The 20,532-nt window shown below is 43.2% G+C and overlaps 1 protein-coding gene across 1 annotated transcript in view; it reads right to left on the bottom strand.

The window, feature by feature from the left end:
- The window catches only part of Srp72 (signal recognition particle 72), an 80,727-nt gene that overhangs the window by 52,601 nt on the left and 7,594 nt on the right, over positions 1–20,532 (bottom strand). Inside the window, exons 9-12 of the mRNA XM_037426947.2 lie at positions 15,465–15,522; positions 13,333–13,599; positions 10,522–10,659; positions 6,976–7,071 (exon numbers count right to left, since the gene is read on the bottom strand). Coding sequence (XP_037282844.1) covers positions 6,976–7,071; positions 10,522–10,659; positions 13,333–13,599; positions 15,465–15,522 — 559 coding nt within the window. The remainder of the gene's footprint in view (positions 1–6,975; positions 7,072–10,521; positions 10,660–13,332; positions 13,600–15,464; positions 15,523–20,532) is intronic.

Here is a 20,532-nt window from a genome sequence, read left to right as displayed (position 1 = left end):
GTGCATTAAAATCACCTAGAACCAGAAATGGCTCTGGGAGTTCATCTATTAATGATTCCAGATCACGTCTGTGTAGCTGTTGATGCGGTGGTATGTACACAAAACATATGGTAATGAGTTTGTTAAAAAGTACAGCTCGAATGGCCACTGCCTCCAGGGCCGTTTGGAGCTTCAAATGCTGGCATGCTATACTACGATCGACTATAATGGCTACACCGCCAGATGGTACAACAGGATCCTCCCGGTCTTTTCGGAAAATAATATATTGTCGTAGGAAGTCCTTGTGCTTAGGAGTTAAGTGCGTTTCTTGTACACATAGCACTTTCGCGTTAAACTTACACAGAAGTTCTTGGACGTCATCTAAATTTCTAAGTATTCCCCTTACGTTCCACTGTATTATTTTGTCCATAGTGGAAAAAAAAAGGGGAAAAAGTGCTGTGTGCAAAGAATACGGGGATTAACTCATTTTACAGGGCCTTTGTCAGGCCCTGTAATCGGCGTTCTGTCCTTTTTGGGGCGGTCGAGCGAAGCTCGCCGCTCCTTCGGCGCTTCCTGCGCCGTTTGGCTTGAACTGGTGTCCATAGCCTCTTGCGAGGCACTGGACACCCGCTCTAAAGAGCGATCTGTGCGTCGCTTAGACTTCGCCTCGATCGACGAAGTCTTTGTCCCCACCGAGCTGGGGGTTGATGGAGCCCCCTTGGCCTCGTGATTGCCCTGGCTGCTGCCAGAGCTTGTAGAGGCCACTGGTGTGGACAGGCTGAAAGTGGGCAGGGCAGCGCTGGCTGCTCCCGCCGCAGGGGCGTGAGGCATTGGCCTCGGCACGCTAGGCATGGTCCGGGCAACTGCCAAGGGCCTTTGTGGTGCCGCCCCTCGTTGCACCACTTCGGCAAAAGGTGTTTTTAGTGCTAATGATAACGAGACTCGTTGTCTTGCTTCCCTGAATGTGATATTTTCCTTAACTTTTATAGTTATTATTTCTTTTTCTCTTTTCCAGGCTGGGCACGCTCTGGAGTATGCGGGGTGGCTACCTTCGCAGTTTGCACAGAGGATCTCGTCATGACTACATTCATCAGCACTGTGGCCGGTTGTGCCACACTTAGCACACATCAGCTGTCCTCGGCAGCTCTGGGATGCATGACCAAATCGCTGGCATTTAAAACAACGCCTCGGGTTTGGAATGAAGGGTCGGACATGGAGTTTTACATAGCCAGTTTCGAGAGTCTCGGGTAAAGTGGTTGAGTTGAAGGTGAGTATCAAGTGCTTTGTTGCTATTTCATTGTTGTTACGTCTGATTTTGATGCGCTGGACTTGTATTACACCTTGATCCTTCCATCCATCAAAGAGCTCTTCTTCACTCAGTGTCATCAAATCTTCGTCCGATACCACGCCCTTCACTGTATTCATGGTACGGTGTGCGCTCACAGAGACAGGGATGTTACCAAAGGCCACGAGGTGCGAGAGTTTATTGTACTGTTCCTTGTCTTTTAATTCGAGAAGCAGATCTCCACTTGCCATCTTCGTGGCCTTATAACCGGTTCCAATCGTCTCTCTCAAGCACTTGGCCGCAAGGAAGGGTGAGATTGCTCTAGCTTTTGTAGACGATTGTTCGCAGTGGAGGACATGGTATTTTGGAAAAGTTTCTCTGTTTTTGGGCCAAAGTAGGAATGTCGCATCGGTGCGTACCCTTTTCGAAGCACGATCAGTTAAAGAGGGGGTCGGGGATCCCATGAGAAAATGTGTATTTTTCGGTAACGGCGCCTACCACCCACCACGGAGTCCAACGAGGGGACGTGGCAGAGCATGTGGGCATGTCTGCGCAACGCCAGCAGTACGCAGTTACTATAACCCAATATGGTTTACCCTAGTTTGGATAGCCACACAAGGTTAACCCTTGCCGCCAGGAAAAATTGGAAGTAAAATGAAGTGAGGAGAAGACAGGAAAGATGTAAAGTGAGAACAAAAGACGAAGATATAGGGAGAGAGAGATAGGAAAAGGCGACTGCCGATTTCCCCTGGGTGGGTCAGCCCAGGGGTGCCGTCTACATGAAGCCGGGGCCAAAGGGGTGTGTTGCCTCTGCCGGGGGGCCTTAAAGGTCCAATCACCCAGCGTCGGCTGAACCCCCAGGATCCCCTTTTCCCCGGACACGGCAAAGCCACGCACGGCTAGGCGTGGGAGGGAGTAGAAACTCCCCCGTTAGCTCGGGTCCGTGGTGTCGCTACACACCAAACGCCTACTTGCGCAGGCGCCCCTGCGGGGTTGTAAAGTGATCGGTTACTGAGTGAAAACTGGTGTCACCTCAATGAACTACGATCAACATAGAGCCAATCATCCTTTTAGTTAGATGTATGCGATAAGTTACTTGCTATGCTTATGCCGTTCCGCGAAACTAGCTGTGTCATATGTATATAAACGTTTCCTACGAGAGTGGGTGCAGTGAAATTTTTTCTGCCCGTGTCACTCTCGACTGCACACAAATGCATCGCACATATATTGTTGGGCCAATGCGGTAAAAACGGTGCTCCAACACCAAACACAAGGTAGTGTGCAGTACAATGGTACTGCACAAAACACATTGCTAGGTAGATCAGGTGCTTATAACTACTGGCTCACGCATTTGTTGGTAGCCACCATCACACCTCTGCACTACCAATGCTTATCCATATAGTAACTGCACCACAGTTGTAATCAGACCACGACATTTAATGATTGGTTGGTAGGCCTTTGTAAAAGAAAGATGTAGTGGAGCATCAGCCACATGGAAAGTGGAGCAGGACACTTCGCTTTGCAAGAGGAATATCCATAAGGAAGTGGTGCATTGCATTCCATTCACTGGCTGGTACTTTCACATATCACTTCCAATGCCTAAGCGCCAATGTCATCGTTGCTGGCCAGATGACCTAAGCAGCGAAAAATGCCGCCTTTTTGTGGCACCGTGTGAGATTTGCAAGAACGCGAGTTAATGGCCGCAGTATTTCATGAGACAACAAGTAACAACACAGCAATTCATTAACAGTTTTTTTTAATGCTTGCCGGCAATGTTTTACATAAAAGGGCACTTGCAAAAGATAAATTTTCTCTGGATTGATTATCACTTGCCCTATGTTCAGGGATGATCAGTCACATGAAAATGGTACACAAGGACTTGAACAAATCGAAACTGCAGCATAATGTTACAATGCCAAGCCGTGAAGACATACACATTGTTCTGAATGGAGCTAAGATTGAGGAATGAAAACAGTTTATAATATAGTGGATTTCTCTAAGTCAAGGTTTATTATATCGAGATTTAACTGGACATGGTAATGCATTAGAATACATGCTGTATACTAAAATACAGAAAGTCATGCAGTCGCTACCGGCACAGTGTCGTTCAGAGAACATTTTGAGATAACTAGGGGTTTTTCATCTGAAATGTGCTCATGGGCAATGAAAAACACTTTAGTGAAACACTACACACTACTGTGTTTCTCATAGTCCACGTAAAAAACAAACACCTATAAGAAACACCTTAGTGGATAACTGCTGAACGTGACTGCCCAGTAATGTCCCACAATGAGCAAGCATATGAATGAAGTGGACAGAAAATACGTATCCTCCCACGTTTCCTTTAACATGCCGCAAGGAAAGAAGTGTGTCTGCCAAGTAAACTTCAATCCATCCATGTATCTTCAAGGTTTCCACCAGAATCAGTTATGCAACAGAGATCATCATTACACTGGAGATTGTTACAATAGGTTTGTAATAAGCATTTGCCCAGAACATTTAACAATTATTGTGACTAAAGAACTTACTTGCAGTACAGGTCACGTAAAATATTCTGCAGAAATAAACCATGATTCTATTACTAAATTTTGAGCATTTTAAAACCCATTCATTCTATCGTATAACAGTAAGTTATGAAGTCCATGTGTGTCCCAAATTTCACAAAAGTTGATGCATAAATAGCCAAGTAGGTTTAAGGGGAGATGCTACTCGAAAAACGATTTTCTTTAATAAGAGTCTGAATTTAACACAAATTGGCATGCTAATAAAGTTTTTTCTCCTCTTTTCAAATATGTCATTTATTTTCATGTAGATTGCTTAGTTTTCTTTCTGCAGGTCAGATACTGCAAAATTATGGCCATTGTTATGCAACAATTCCCACCTATATAAATTTGAGATGAAGCATGCAGATATAGCTGACTATGATCCTTTGGAACTGTAGAGTGCAAAAAACTATATAAATTTTGTGTGTAAAAAAGTGAAATACAATAATAAAATACAAAAATTTACTATGGCTCTAGTTGCCAAGGGCTTTCAATGTTATGTAATTTTTGAAAAACATAATCAAGCAGCACTGACAATCTGAATAGATACTTGCACTCTATGGGCCTTCATCATGCTATGTGCAAAATTTCATAGAGGTATGACAATTCTAAGTATACGAACTAGCGTGTATAAGAAGCACAGATCACACAAAACTGCAAAGGAGAAAAACGGATTTTGAAAGTTTGAAACCTTTTTTTTTTATCACAGAGTTGTTAGAAATGCATAATCTTTGGCCATAATGTTCAACAGAACTTTGAAAAGCACTGCAAGTTACTAGAACTGTCCTGCAGCATAGGTTATGCCCTCGCGGTCCTTGCGAACACTCTCTTCTAGCCGTGCCCTTTTCACTCCACGACGACGGTGGGCCCTTGCTTCTGCTGTCAGACGCTCGGACATTCTCTTGATGCGCCTCGCATCGCGGGAATCACTGAAAGTAACTAGATCTCTAGATGGCAGTATGTTGAGCTCTTCCAGGATGTGCTCGAAAGTAGCATGACCCTTGTTGAACCACAGGATTGCCATAGCTGTGGCAGTCTCGACAACCGTTCGGGAGACAAACTTAGTCTTGGGGCAAAGTAGCCAAATTTTGCTGTTCAGGGATTCCGATGCGTTCTGGGTTTTCCCTTTGATGCATCGAGCAAGGAGCTTCTCATCCGTTAGCCGCTTATAAATGGGCAAAACAGCCAATCCCTGTGCTTTTGTCAGGAGAGGTGTGTGCCGTGGTGCAGATTCACCAAGTGCTTCAGCGCGTTGATGTTTGCACCACGACTCTGTTCCTGCAGGGCAAAACTTGTGGCTGCCAGCATTGTCAGTAGAGCATGAGTGGAAGTACGAAGCCCATACTGCAGTGTACATATCCCGTACACTCCCCCTGTTGCTTGTTATGGCAATCTGATAGTATGTTTGGAGCTTCTGAATGGCTGGCTCTTTCATTTTCTGCCCTCGTGGTAATGGCACATGCAGCTTCCGTAGCGCGGTGCCAAGTCCTTGGCCACATGATTAGTGCAGTCTTCTTTTTTTATATTGACAGCACCATAGACTTTTGACTCCGCAACTGCACTATATGCTTTGCTGTCACCGTCACTCAAGAATGTCACGAAATGCAGTGGGGTGTCATAAGTCAATGTTCTCTGCCAAATGCGCATTGCAGCCTCCGTTTCCATGGCATGGGAGGAACAGTCTGCATTTTTTTCACAGACTGGGCCATGGAATGCCTGCCACACTTCCTCGTCTGGGCCCATATCCTTGTGCCTACTGCATGTCAGGCAGTAATTTGATATGACCTCGAAGTCTAAGCAGAGGCCAGTATCTAAGAAGATAACTGCACCAATCCCGTTGTGGCTTTTGTGGCCCCTCTTCTACCAAGTGCCGTCGAACATAACAGCCACATCAGTTTCGCCTGCTACTTCTTTCGTCAACTCTCTGGATCGGTGCAAGTTTTCACTCACAGCTGCCAGCGGTGTGCACCTTCTTTGCTATTGAAAAAAATCCTCGGTGGTGCATTGGCTTTGGGAGTCCAATAATGGAGCAAAATCTCGACAATCGCTCATGCCCAATGCCGACAGCGCGTGCAGTCACCACCGCCTTCACATTTACAGCGAAACTATCTCGGGAGCTCCCACTGTCGTACCGTTGGCTCACTCGGCTGCTGCCGTCCGCCGTAACACGCAGTGACGTATAGGAGCACGAAAGAACAGTCGCTGAGCATTCGCTGTTTTCGCAATGAAGTTCGAGGAGCGACAAAAGTCCCTTGCGCTTTTCTGCCGGCTCCCGAACGGCAAGTTTTTGAATACCGCAAGCAGGGCATGCCGCACCTGCCACAAGTGCCGTAAGCAAGAGGGTGTCGCACAAAACTGTCGTTGCACAAACCTCATCGCGCTGTCTTTCGTCTTTTTCGAAGAAGCCGAGCTTCTTTTCCGAAGCACTGACGAAAGAAAGCGCAGCGTCAATGCCTTCATCGCAGCCACTGTCGCTCGCGCACTCGTCGATGCCGCCGTCAGGCCTAGCACACGTAGGCGCGTTCTCGTTCATCGCCGTCGTTCGGGGCGCTTTACGCCGCCTTCCCTTGAACTTGTGCTTCGTTCGAAACTTCTGCGGTCTCACGTTGCACTTTTTCAGGCTTGTCATCGCGGAAATATGCGTAGACGCGCAGAAAAGCAGACGGACCAAATGCCGACGGCCGCCACCAACACATGACAATGACTCGGCAGCCAATGGCGATGCGGCTTAGGGTGCCAGGCGTTTCAAACCGCTCAAACCATGTGATAAAAAGGCCTCGTTTTTTTTTTTTTTTTTTTTGCCCACGTACGAAACTGGCAGTCATCGGAGCTGTAAGAAGAAGGCCGGACGCAACTTTCCCAACCGATCGCGATGGCGGGCGGCACTGCGACGGGGAGCAGCGCGCAGTCAAAGATGGCCAATATCGGCGCAAATTCACGAAATTTTGAGCCACCGCGATGCCTTCATACACATTTTTTTTTTGCATTTTGCGGTTCGAATTCAGTTTTGAAATTTTCACAGATGAAAGAAGAAGGTTTGAAGATTACAATGCAATAAAAATCAGAAATACGAGAAATTTCGCTAAAAACGCGATTTTTCGACTAGCATCTCCCCTTAACGGCGTTAAGAAACCTAAGGAAAATCAAGTCATGAGAGGTACAACTTACTTTGTTCTTTTTATACCAGGATATGGCATCAGCAAACACTGCTGCAGTGGCTTCCTTGTCGTCAAGGTGCTTATAAATGGTCACCAAGGCAGAAATCTATAAAAGGTGAGGCATGAATGAGCTAGTTTTTTTTTTTTTTTATCAAACAAATAATTCATCAAAGCTAAGACGAAATATAAGTGTGTGCTTAATCACTGACAGCACAGCATTATTACATTGAAATGGTAGTTTAATGAAGTGGCTGATAAAAGAAAAAAAAACAGATTTACATGGCCATGCCTCATGCTTTGATGAAGCAAAAAATATTAGTTATGCATTTCACCTTAAGGGCCACCTGACATTACATAAAGGGTATCACAAAACCCTTTTTTAGTTTAAAACAAATATTTTTGTCTAAAGTGCATTAATTAGATTAATGTCGGCCTGTACAGAACGCTTTCAGTAACTTTCATGACATGGCAGTTAAAAAAGGTACTGTTAGAAAAAATTGTGGCCGAGATAGCTTGCGGGATCGATTCCAAAGAACATGATTTTAGAGAACATGCGGACAACAGCGAATATGTAGCTTGGAAGGTACCGTAATTACTCGAATGTAACGCGCACCTCTTTTGCGGTTAAGCGAGTTCATGAATCGCATGCGCGTTAGCATTGAGTACGAAAATAAAACGAATACGGTCATTCTACTGCCATCGGCATTTCTAAAATGGCTATCCCTTACGTGCGTTGGCATGGCGCGTAAGCCATTTCTGCCTATGTGTTTCCCATGTGCAGCACTTCGTACGTGTTCTGAGGAGTTCGGCATCTTATAGTGCATTAGCATCGACGGCATGGAAGGACCGACTCCAAAAACTCGACGAGTGCACCACGATGCCGCTTTTAAAAGAAATGTCATCGCATGTGCCAAAACGGACGAAAATCGGGCCGCATCGCGGTCGTTCGGAGTTCCCGAAACGTGCGTGCGGGACTGGCAGAAACAAAAGCAGAAGATTGTCGACAGCAAAGCTTCACGCAAAGCCTTCAGTGGACCACAGCAGGGTCGGTTTCTGCAAATTAAAGAGCTGCTCGGCGAGTAAGTGCTTGAGCAGCGAGCGACACAGCGGCCCGTGACGACAGAACTGCTCCAAGTGCAGGCTATGCAATTAGCCTTAGAAAAAGGTCTAATGCGGAGCCAGTTTAAAGTGAGCAGACGCTGGCTAACTAACTTTATGAATAGGAAAGGCTTTTTCCCTCCGAAGGGGAACGGGCATATGCGAAAAGTTTTGTGGAGGAGTACGATGAAAAGCTTTACAGTTTTCAGAGGTTCGTCCTAAACTTGTGGCACAGCGGCTACCTGCTTGGGCAAATCGGGAATGCCGATCAGACGCCTCTTTACTCCGACATGCCTGCCACCACAACCGTCGAGAAAAAGGGGGCGAAGCAAGTTTGCGTGCTGACATCGGTCTACGGTAAAACTACAGTGACGGCAATGCTCTGTTACACGTCAGATGGGCACAAGCTTCGCCCGTACCTCATATTTAAATGGAAGACGCTATTTAAATGGAAGACGCTCCCGAAAGGAGTAGTTTTTTTGAGTGGTATGATCGCGCGGGCCAGCGAGAAAAATGGGTGCGCGTTGCAATCGATGTCTTCCGTTTTTTTTTTTTTTCGTCATGGAAATCGAGTGCGCGTTACAATCGAGGGCGCGGTAGAATAGAGTAAATACAGTATCTTAAATTAATTTTGACGCTGAAAAGCCGAATTGGCGAGTTGGTGAGGTTCCATGATAAAAATATAAAACAGCACTTCAACACAGGAAAGAAGAGACACACGCGGCACTGAATTTGCGACTGAAGCAAGTTAGTTTGAACTAATCCAAGTTAGTTTCAAGCTGGCATAAGTGATCAACTCCCTCGCACTATTGACAACCTCAAAGGTGATCCTCACTTGCGCCCCACTTCCCTCACATAACCATGCTGCAAGAAATTATGATGACATCATAGCCACCACTTTTCTTTTTGCCGCGTTTGCTTAAGCAGACTAACACACGGTGGCTGCTGACGAGCCCGTGGCCACAGAGCACGTGTTGAAAGTTTTGTGTTTGGCAACATTGCTGTTTTGTTTCCAGTTTGAACGACTTCCTGACATGTGCCGTGGATCACAGTTCTGTGTATTGACGTGGTTGAGCGTTGCACCCGCTAAATGGAGATAGTTGCATCCGGCGGCTTGTGATTTCTGGAGCTGTCTTAAACTAAAAATGGTCAGTAGTGAGAAGTCCATAATTAATTATCTCGGTCAAGTGGGGCAACAAACAACGTGCCATATTACAGCTAAGAGGTCCTCAGCAACACATTGCAGCAAAATAACATGAGGCCAAAACTTTCGTCTCAGTGCCCCTTTAAAACTGTCATGAGCTGCTGGTCACGTGGCAACATGCCAAACAATACTGAATTGTAGGTCATCACTGTTATTCCACCACTTCTGCAATCTGCTGCTATGTCACCATATCCAACATAATCCCACAGTGACGACAGAACAAAGCACTTTGGTTGAAACTAAAAAGTCATGTACTTTTACATAGGTGTAAAATCGAAACAGTGGGTTTGGGTTTCATTCAGTACATACTGTGCTACCACATCCAGAAGCACAGATGAAAAAAACTGCTGCTAAAAGGGTTCATGGCTTCAAGTCCTGCTTTTGCATTTTCAGCAAGTTTAGGCTGTATTCATTTGAAGAGCCTAATTGCCGATTCCTCATGATGCAGCTATGCCCTGGTTTTTTAGTTACACACTTTAATGCACAGGCAATGTTTCAACCCATTTTCCACCAAAAAAAGTGCACATGAGAGTTGGATAAATGTTACACTGACTTTGAGCTACCAAAGGCAGGCCAGAAAGTTGAACATTCAGTGAGAATTTGGACTTGTTCATTGTTACAGAGCACAAAGATAGATGCTCAAGTAATTAATTAAGGCAACAATTGAGTCCAGCACTTAGGTCAAGAAGATGTATACACATCCTGGCCAGTTGGCCAATTTATCAAGCATGAGCCAATTTCAAACATCAATATAACCAAACCTTCTGGCGTGTAGAAATCTGTGAGCATCATCGAAGAGTATCAGTCAGATTAAATTAATAAAAAAATAATGGAGTCGAATTAAAGTCTACCTGTCATTGTGTGGCATCTGAGATCAATACACACAATCATAGAGGGTTTAGCAGGCTCTAAAAGATTCACTTTAGTATCATGATGAGCTCATGCACGAGTGGGGTAGGCAAATCTGGCACAAGGCCATGAAAATCAACTTCTATTTTTTTTTTTTTTTTCACCTTAAAAGGGCACTAATCCACTACCTACACTAAGATTATTTTGACTTTATTATTCTGTTAAAAAAAATAATTTTCTTAGTTACACAAAAGGCTTTCAAAAAACATGCTCTGGAGAGGGACATATATTTTGTTATAGGCAAACAAGCATTTACCATGAAGGAAAACAAAAAACAAAAAGTTCACATACTGATATATAAGATTAAACTGCGACACACAAGTTTCAAATGAAGCATCTACGCACAATTCCAAGCTTGTAGCTGGTGGCGCCAAGTGATTTCAGGATATCACAGCAATCACTGAAGTGCCCTTGGGACAACAGCAGTTGAGCCAAGGTGAGCGATATCGACAGTGACCTGCTAGGGTGGTGTTCAGCGTATTCCTGAAAAAAAAAAAAAACTATATATAAAGGCAGAAGCATTTTTATGAAAAAATAGCGAATCATTTCTACCCACGCTAACAGTGCACCAACATGTAGAAAAAAACAATGCCTCACCTCGCTGCAAGGGTGACATAAAGCATTCGATCTCGCACAACTAAACAAAATTGTGACACATGGGGACACGGCTGCTGCCGAGAGTGAAGCAAACTTCGCGCTGTCTACCGCCTCAATGCAAACAAAGTGGTGAGAGCACACCATGTACAAAGACAGGAGCTGTCTGATGATTCCTGTCAACTTAATTAAGGCACATGCAACTACACCCTTTGAATAAAAGTTTGCAGTTCCTACAAAAGCGAAGCAGCCCCAGATACCCCTCGCCAATCGGTCTTTCCCACAATGAAAGACAGTTCGCAAATTACCTGTTTTCTTGGGCAACAACCAATGGCTGCCCTTGCATGCTTTCACTCGCTAACACACATGCAGGGTGATGTTATTGATTTGCACTTTCACGGAACCTCACGGCGATGGTGGCAGCAAAAATGCACCTGCAGTGCAGTCTATCCATTATTGCTATTGTGGTAAAATGGGAAGAAATTAGATTTTTATTACAGCTCTGCAATGTCAAATAATTGAGACCTTTTGAAGTCATTCGTCACTAAAATGACCTTATAGCAGATTTGACCTCGGCACTGCAAAGCAGACAGCCACAGTGAATAGATCATGTAAGGACGATCAGCAAAGTAGTACACCAAAGTATGCAGCGAAAACCAAATGAAAATTGAAATGAAAGCACGTATGCTATTCTCCTTGTAAAAATCACTTCAACAGCAAGCATAGATGGATAAAATGCACAACAGCACTTCCACATCAGGAACATTGGCTACAAAACACAAATAGTCAGCGACAGCGAGAATAAGGCAATCTTGCAGCTGTAATGTGATATAAGGCAAGAGAGGAACATCTCTCGTTGGTGCTGGCATAGACAATGAGCTCGGAGTATCAAAGAAAAACAAACAAAATAAAAAAACGAAACAAAAGAACACTGATTTTTGTGCGATCCAGATTGAAACCAAAATGCTATGATATTGTTCACTTCAAAGTGAAATTGGAAGAAACTAAGTAAGGGTTTTTAATTCAGATTCTCTCCATTTACTAGAGCTCAGCTCAGCCATTTCTGACACTAGTGGCTTAAACATGCTGCCTTTAACCTAAAAAAAATTTACTGATGCTTTATGCCCTAAATTTACTTAAATTTTACCACATGTGGTATAGTTAATTAGGGATATCACATGAAAGAATATCACCTGAAGAATAATAGGGCAACACCTGCCACGAAGACCATTTGAGGCCATGAGCCAAGGTGGGATGCATGTTCAACTGCCCATTTGGGGCTTCAACTTCTCAGACTTGGAGACAATTATAGCATCTTAGAAGGAGCTTAAGGCATGCAATACAAATTGGCACTTGCCAGACCCCACAAAAAATTTCTGTCCTCAAAAATTATCGGGCATCACAGGCACCTTTTGCATGTAATGAAGGTGCGTAGTCAGGGCCTTGCCCCCATACAGCACGCTTGCACAATGTGACTTGTGCAACCTGCTCTGCCACGAAATTTCAGTGAGTGTTTTAGTGCTCTTTGAGAAGCACAATATCTTCAAAAGAATAGTAAAACCAAGCGAAAAGTTGTTTGCACAGAAAAATAAAATGTAAAAGAGGTTCGCTAAGCCACTACATTCAGCATATTTGTACGCAACTGAAAACAATGGCTTTCTCTCGCATGACACTGGTCCCCAGAACTGACTCAACTGCGTAGCAGGAATGCAAGAAATATATTAAGCTCTTGCTAGACATCTCATTCATAGTGAATAAGCAACTAAACATGGGCATGTGAAGAGTGGCAACTTCAAAACTTAAGGACAACTTGCACTACTACTGCCACTTTTCAATTAAAATAAAAGCCACAAATTATAATTGTGATATCCCCTTTGTGATGGCACTTATTGTTTCTGTGTACTGACAAATGTCCCTCTAAGTACTACATGCCATATTCACTTTCAGCCTCAAGTAGAACATTTTTGTCTAAATGTCCAACGAAAGGTTAGATGCCAAACTGTTGCTGCACGGAAATTTTTCATTAAAAAATTTTAAATTGGAGTGGTTGTATATGAAAACAATGCCACAAGTCCTTTCAATATGGAATATCTTGTTGAAACACTTCAAATGAAACCACAGCAATGTGTGTTGCAGTAATGGGAAGCAAAAAAAAAAAAGAACTCTATGGTAACAGCCGCCTCAAGTTGTTTTCAAAGTGCCACAGGTTCGCATGCAGCGAGCTTTCCTCACAATGAAACATGTTTCGCCAGCTTTTTATTAGCCCAAAAGGTGTGCCTCTCCGCCCGATATACTAAGTGAATCATTGCTTTTGACGTGTGCTTCAGCAACGTGACCTTTTTAAAATTTCTGGCACAAGGAACATGCATTCACTTCACTTGCACAGCTGAGATGCATCATTCAATTTATTCACAAAATAAGCTGATGTTTTCTATGATAATTACATTCCGTCAACGAGTATGTAGCTGTTCAAACCAATATTTTACTACCCATGGGAAGTGATTTACTATGCTGTCAACAATGAAGTGGTCATAACTATAATAATGCACAAGGTTGACTTACCTTGAGTAGTCGTACGGCCTTGTCAAGCTGCTTATCCTTGCAGTGCATTGTCGCAGCTCGAAGCAACACTGCCTCATCAGCAGCATTCGGAAAGTTCTTTTCTAATGTGGCAATTGCTCTGACACACTGATCTAGCTGGCCTGTGTGGTACAACAGCAGGCAGTGATTGAGCGCAATGGCCTGTCGTTGTTGTGATGTCAGTTTGCTGTCCAACCCTTCAGCCACCGCCATCTTGATTTTCTTCTTCGAGTCAAACATGTTCTGGTCCTGTGTAGCACAAATTACAAAGTAAAAAATACCAGCTAGTTCCGCATTCACTCTTTTTAAATTTCTAGCTTGTGCTAGTAGCAACAGCTTTGTTGCAAGTACTGGCCTCACCCTTCCCACCTGACCAGCCTGAAAAAAACTTTTTTTTTTACATGAAAAAATAAATTCTGTTCAGCCTTAAGCCCAGTGACCACTATTTGATGGCACATTGCAGTGTCACATGTAAAGACAAAATAAATGCAGGTTTAATGCATAGCGCCATTGGCTCATCATCAGAACATCGAGTGTTGCCAAGGGAAGTGCGACACCGGTGCTATTATGCTACACAGCCAAACCACTACCTCTTCACAAACACAGAACATACTTGAGAACTAACAGACAGTTATCATTAATACTGTGTCCCCCCAAAAAAAACAAGCCCCTAAATTTATGCTCCTATCCAAGATTGAAAACTGTCACACATAAAAAAAAATAGTTACAGTTTCCCTGCGAGGGTGAAAATTAATGTGATAGCAAAAAATTGAACTTTTATACAAACTAAGGCTACCAGCTCCCTCCTTCAGGAAACGTGGCCACTGCCGCAAACTAAGGTACCTGTCTACAGGTTCAACGGAAGGTTTGCAATTACAGCACAACATGTACAAAGGCATGAGCAGTCTGCCGATCACTTCAACACACAGATCAGCACAGGCGACCATCCGATGAAGCATCTACATAGGCATGTAAGCTAACAAATGGTCCATCAAACACAGGCTTCACTGCTTTAGCATCACTAAATGAATGCTTGCACCCAACAGCATGAAAAGTTGTCAAATAGAGGTGTTAGCACTATGTTTTCAGTACCTTACGCAAAATTCTAGAAGTGCAACCTATGAGAAGTTCAAGACTGTTTCTCTCAACTACACTATAGCACACTGCTCAACTTCCCACAATTGACAATGCTAGCTGCATACAAGTGCTCTAATGGCACTTATGCACATTATTGGACCACGATTATTAGTATATTCAGGACATAAAAAAAATACAGCTTTTTTTACTCTTTTGCATGCATCACTACCCGAGTTCCCACAATGTTTGTATTTCAATCATGATTCAATCAGAGAGAAAACTGATGGTTCAATCATGTACTATGGCCTTGTCCTAGCAATGAAGCACTTCATCAAACATTCACCAAACTACATAAAAAAACGGATATCTTCAATGTCCCTTCCAAGTTATGCTCCAATGAAGCATACTCATCTTGTTCTGCGGTTTATGTGCCACAAGCTCTCAGTTCTGAACTCTTCACGGAAGGCAGAGTTTTCAATAAATACACTAGTGCAGACTCTGGCACTAGTGTCTATGACAGCTACAAAACACGGTGCTTTAGCCAACATGGAAATAATGAGTATTACGAAGATTTGTCCAATCATCATTTTCTAAGCTTCGTTTGGCTGCGTGTGGCCTGAATCCACTTTGCTGCAGGATGAAGTTCAGCAAAGGCTTAGCAGTTCACCACCTTTCTCTTTAGGCTCACCAATTCAAATCGCCTCAAAAAGTTCACAACGGTTCATTCTTTAGTTTGAAACAAAACCAAAATGCAGCAATAAACAAAGCCAAAAGTGCGTTTAAAGCTCGCAAACACGAAGACGAGGCAAATCCGTGCACTCATTCCCATGGTGGCTGAACGATTGCAGCACCAGGGTTCCCCCTAGTTAATTTTTGAAAACTCTATGGCTCGAGGTACACACATGATCAGTATAATTTAGCCCCAAAAAACCTCACGTACTTAAATCTACACACTACTGAAAGCTTTGCTGGGAGCCAAGAACATAAAAAAGAAAACATCAAATACAAGGTAAGTGTGATAAGAGATGTTTCCTTACCTTGTTTATTGTTACAATGTTGTTAGCAGCCACAGCAATGATGGCATTGTCAGAAGGTCTGCAACAAAATGCCACTAACTATGAACAACCAATCTGTACCATAAACAATGGCTGGATAAGAAACTAACTGTACAGCTGTGCCCAGCACTGAGCACATGAGTGTGAAACTATTTTGTTAGCATATGTGCTCAGAAAGTGTAGCACAGGCCTTTTATATGGGGAAGGAGGAGGCTGTTGAGGAGCATGCCCATCTACGAAACACACCTCTCATATCAGTGTTTTTTTTTCTATCTTTTTGTATGGCCCGTACAAATAGACAAACAAAATGTAGACATTAAAAAAATAATGAAAAGCCACCACAGAATCCACTTGGTGCATGTGAATTGGACTCTTACAACTCACCCCGCCTCCTCACCCAACCCCCCAAATGTCCCTCTTTTACTTTGACAATAGTCACAAGTTTATCTTTTTCAACTTCTCCAGCAAAACGCATATTTTTCATCTTTTTATTTTAAAAGACTGTCCCTGAATGAAACATTAGCACAAAAAAAAAACTAGGCTTGTGCTAATAGTGACCCGTTTCGAATAATTCAGAATTGAATTAAAATAGTATATATCACACTTTTGTGAAGAAAAATGAGTATTTCTCATGACAAAACTAACCTGCAAAATATATATACATATTTTTTATAACTGACACAAGGCATGTGCAAATGTCATTCTTTCTGGTTCAAAGAAAGTGGAGGCAACTCTGAATAGTAGCAGGATCTGACTCCGGGTAGAAAGCAATGATTACCTGTAAAATAAGTTACCTCTTAAAATTTACTATCCTTGGAGCACAGAAACTAGAACAACAAGCTTTTAAACATTAGATATGTTCAGTGGTGGTCCAATCAGTTTAGGATTTATAGCAATTTCCGGAGCAGGAAAATGTCTGTTTTGGAGCAAATTCAGAGCAGAAAGAATTTTGTTTTAGAGCAGACAAAATAGAATTTGGGATCACTTAGAGCAGAACATATCTACATTTTTTATGAATGTTCTTATAAGTGTGCGTACTGAGAACGCCACTGCGATGCCAACAGGAGACAACATCTAGAGACCAGCCATTAATCAAAGTCTTAGCACGAGAGTGTCACAGCCTGGCTTCACTGCACTTCAAGTGAAGCATTACCGGCAAGCATACACATATGGTTTCTGCGAATAACAGGTGTCATAAGGTCACTCCAAAAAGAAAAAGTCCTAACCAGAAAACCAGCAGAGTAACAAAGAATAAAGATGAAGAAATCTCTGTGCGACCGAGAAGATACTGTATTAAATTACATGCGTACCTAGTGCCTTCACTAATTGCCATACTCGCTTAGCACGACCTGAAATAAAGTAGCAAAGTGGGCTAGTAGAAACATACTTATCACGATCAGTGTAAAAAAAAAAGAGAGGACACGAAAACACAAGCAAGTGCACGACACAACCACCAGGAATGTACCTAAAATTTTTTTCGGCTGAGGGGGGGGGGGGGGGGGGGGGGAATTGTGTGTAGAAGCTTTGCCAATTTTAAAGAATTATACTAGCTTATTTTTGTGTATGAATGAAGTACATCACTTACATTGTTTCGATCGTACCTTTCAATTAGTTGTACCGAAATAAAAAAGTGGTGTGTTAACCTCACATTGTGGTCAATGCAAGAAATAAAGGTTTGGATTATAACACCACCAAAGCCGGAAGCAGCAAAGCTTCATGAACGAACACTATGTCGCCTTTGTCATGCATGCCGTTGCAAAGCACCATGCATATACTATAGAGTACTGGAAGCTGCCAGTGAACCAATTACCAACAGTCAGCGAACTGTGTTTGCCAATGCAGTTTTAAGTGCTGGTTGCATTTTAACGCAGTAGCATTAAAGAGATCATTTTGCAGAAATTCCGGCGACGCTGTCAGTGTCGTTGGCTGTGAGCGAAAAATCATCTTGTCAAAGACTAAAAAATCGAGAAAGATGCAAATAAAATATTAAAAATTTTCGACTGACGATCGAACCCGGGTCGTCTGCATGGCAAGCAGGTGTTCTACCACACAGCCATGTCTCTGCTTGGGAATACTGCGAAAATAACTTCCTCTTCTTGGAAACGCAGCGAAGATAACTTCCATGCTTTGCAAGCGTACTTTATACAGGCGTCACAATATAACATGTAATAGCCCAGGAATATTGCATGGTACAAGTGTACATTGCCATCGGGCGTCAGAATATGCAACTATCATAACGATTTCATGGTTTGAAGCCAGCCACTCTTACAAACAGCACACACTTTACCGAGTGTATTCCCTTAACACTACATAGTGGGTTAATAGCAAGTTCAGAAACATTTCCCATATTTGCCACACATAATTGCTCCTAGTTTAAAGCATTACATTACCCATTACATAATGCGCACTAAGTGGTTGGAGTACGTACTAGGGACGGGATACCGCTATCGCGTTCAACTCTTGAAGGCGAAGCTTAAGGGTCTCCCAATTTTTTCTATGTAGATGAATGCATGCACTTATCGCGAATGCCAAATGGCAGTGGTAGGTCATTTACGTTTTATTGTAACTTCGTTGGATATGCAGGCACAAAATTTGTGCAGATGTTAAAGTGTGTTGCAAGGTTGCTTTTGACGATACCAACCCATGTGAATACTAATGGCTCCTGATAAAATACCACAATGTAACCACAGTACGAAAATGGAATGTAATGAGTGCAAACAAATGAACGTGTAGCCCGACACTCTTATTTTTTTCGCACATTCTGTTCTCTGGGAAGCTTCCTCATAATCGCAAAATAGAAGGGTTGCAGCTTGGGTAGCTGAGGCTAGCTTTTAATCGACTCTTGAAGCACTGAGACATGTTCAAACGAAAAAGCTTTTCCTTCTAGGCAACTTGCTAAAGTCTGAGAACTTGTTCTGGCGTCACTTCAATTTGTCGATGGATGCTGAGGAGTGCTAGTTTGGTCAATTTCTTGTTGCTCATGCAGTTCGGAAGGTAACTCTTCAGTCTTCTCAGTGTCGAAAAAGTCTGTTCCGGGGTCCACGTCAGCATGGGTAGCACCGTCAGGATGAAAAGCAGTATATGGATGTTCGTGAAAAAAACTCACGGTTGCACATTGCTAAGGCCTGTAAAGCACAAGCTCGGCGATCATTTTCTTCTATGTGGCAGCACTTACTCAACCACAGTGGGAACTCTGTTTCAATGGCAACAGCCGAAGGAATGCAGTAAAAATAAAACTTAACTGCTTCATCAACTGTAGAAAGGCTAGCCGATGCGCAGAATTTCGGCAGCAGCATGTCAACACCAACCACCACCTTCCTATGGGCATGGAACCGGTCCCTTAATTGATTCTCGAAGTGTGCCAGCAAAGGCAGATACACACTCCTCCGGTAGTACTCTTCAGGAGTTGCAGACAGTGCGTTGCTTCTTTGCATGCACTGCCTTCTAATGATTCGTGGTAGGAGAATCTCAGCGTTTGTGATATTCAGAAAAGAGACTGACTTCTGAAATAACTTGTTAAATTCCGTTTTGGCACTCGCCCTTTTTCCGAAAATAACGTCCATAACATTAGTATCTACGCAATCGGACGCTTGTGACAAGTCGCAGTCAACTTTTGGAAGAAACTTGCAAAATGGCATTGTCAAAGAAAAGAGGTCACTGCAGACTTAAAGTAAGACAACATACTCGAGCTTAGTAATGGCAGTGAGCAGCTGAGACACTTTTGATGAAGAATCAAATGACACAGCTTCATCCTCCAAATGTTCGAGAAATTAGACTCTGCACCCACCTTGTTTGACAAAAGGAGAGAACTGCTTTTTTTATTGTGTTATATCTTCTACCTTGTCTTGCAGTTGGTTCGTCCTCTGTGGCGAAGCTCTCACAAACACACAGGTTGAGGATACAGTCCCCAAACACACTGGGGGGTTTGCACGCGTGAAGCAGCACAAGGTTTTATGAGTGGGCACTAAAATGCACGTACAACGCTTTGGGCGCTGTTTGGCGAATGACGGCCTGGACACCGTTTAAGTGGCTGCTCATTGATGTCATGTCGTTGTATCCTTGCCCACAAAGCAGATTCAGGTCAAAGCCATGACCCCTATGGCTGTTTAGAATTGTGCTCACCAGCGCCTTGCCAGAGAGATAGTACATGAGAACGAAGTCCGCAAAATCTTCTTTCAGTATGGGTACTCCCAACATGTCGTCCTCAGCCTACCTTACACACAGGGAAATTTTGGCAGCGCGGTATCAGTGGCCTTGTCAGCTAGGACTGAAAAACATGATCTTGAGTTGACATTTACAACTATCTTTTTTTGTAAAATTTTACCACAGAGGGTGATCAATTCATTTAGAATTTTTGAGCTCGTGTACTGTGCATTCATCGATGTTTCCATGTGAGCTTTAGAGGCGGTATCTTCACATTTTGCCCTCACCCTGACCAGTGCCCAGAAATTTCCATCGTTTTTCAATGCCAGCACTTCAGAAACATTTATAGGAGGAGAGTCTGTACCGCAAAGCAACGTTTTTTGCCTGCCACAATCCTAGGAATGCAATGAGTGTAAAGCGCCACAAATTTTTGGCCCCAAAGAACAAAAACTACATGCACAGCGAACCAAAACAAGGTGACGTGGTCAGAATTGCCATTGTCATTGCTGTGAACTATTTTTAAATGACAGGAAAGCCAGACAACTTCATATTTATTTGTGTTTACCACCCTGTGTGATGCCTCAGTAACCAAGAACTTCAAGAAGGGCTGGCTGCCATCCACAATTGCATTCTTAGAGACCAATGCTTCAGTGGCTATGTCAAACTTATTCAATTTATAGCAAAAAAAGCATCGCCATGTGCACCTAGTGGTGGCGGTATGTAATGAGATAGCAGTGCAGTGCAGTTTCTCGCTAATTAAGAAATCCAGATCTTGTCTCATCGTAGCATTATGAAAGATGTCACAGGATGATAAAAACTGTGGCTTTTACCATGACCTTATACTTGCAGCATTCATTCATGCATTCATGAAGAAAACGAAAGTGTGTTAATAGAACAGACAAATGCT

This window comes from Rhipicephalus microplus, chromosome X, assembly GCF_043290135.1.
Source record: "Rhipicephalus microplus isolate Deutch F79 chromosome X, USDA_Rmic, whole genome shotgun sequence".
NCBI classification, from domain to species: domain Eukaryota; kingdom Metazoa; phylum Arthropoda; class Arachnida; order Ixodida; family Ixodidae; genus Rhipicephalus; species Rhipicephalus microplus.
Note: the sequence above shows the minus strand (reverse complement) of the source record. Positions and strands in the feature narration are given on the sequence as shown.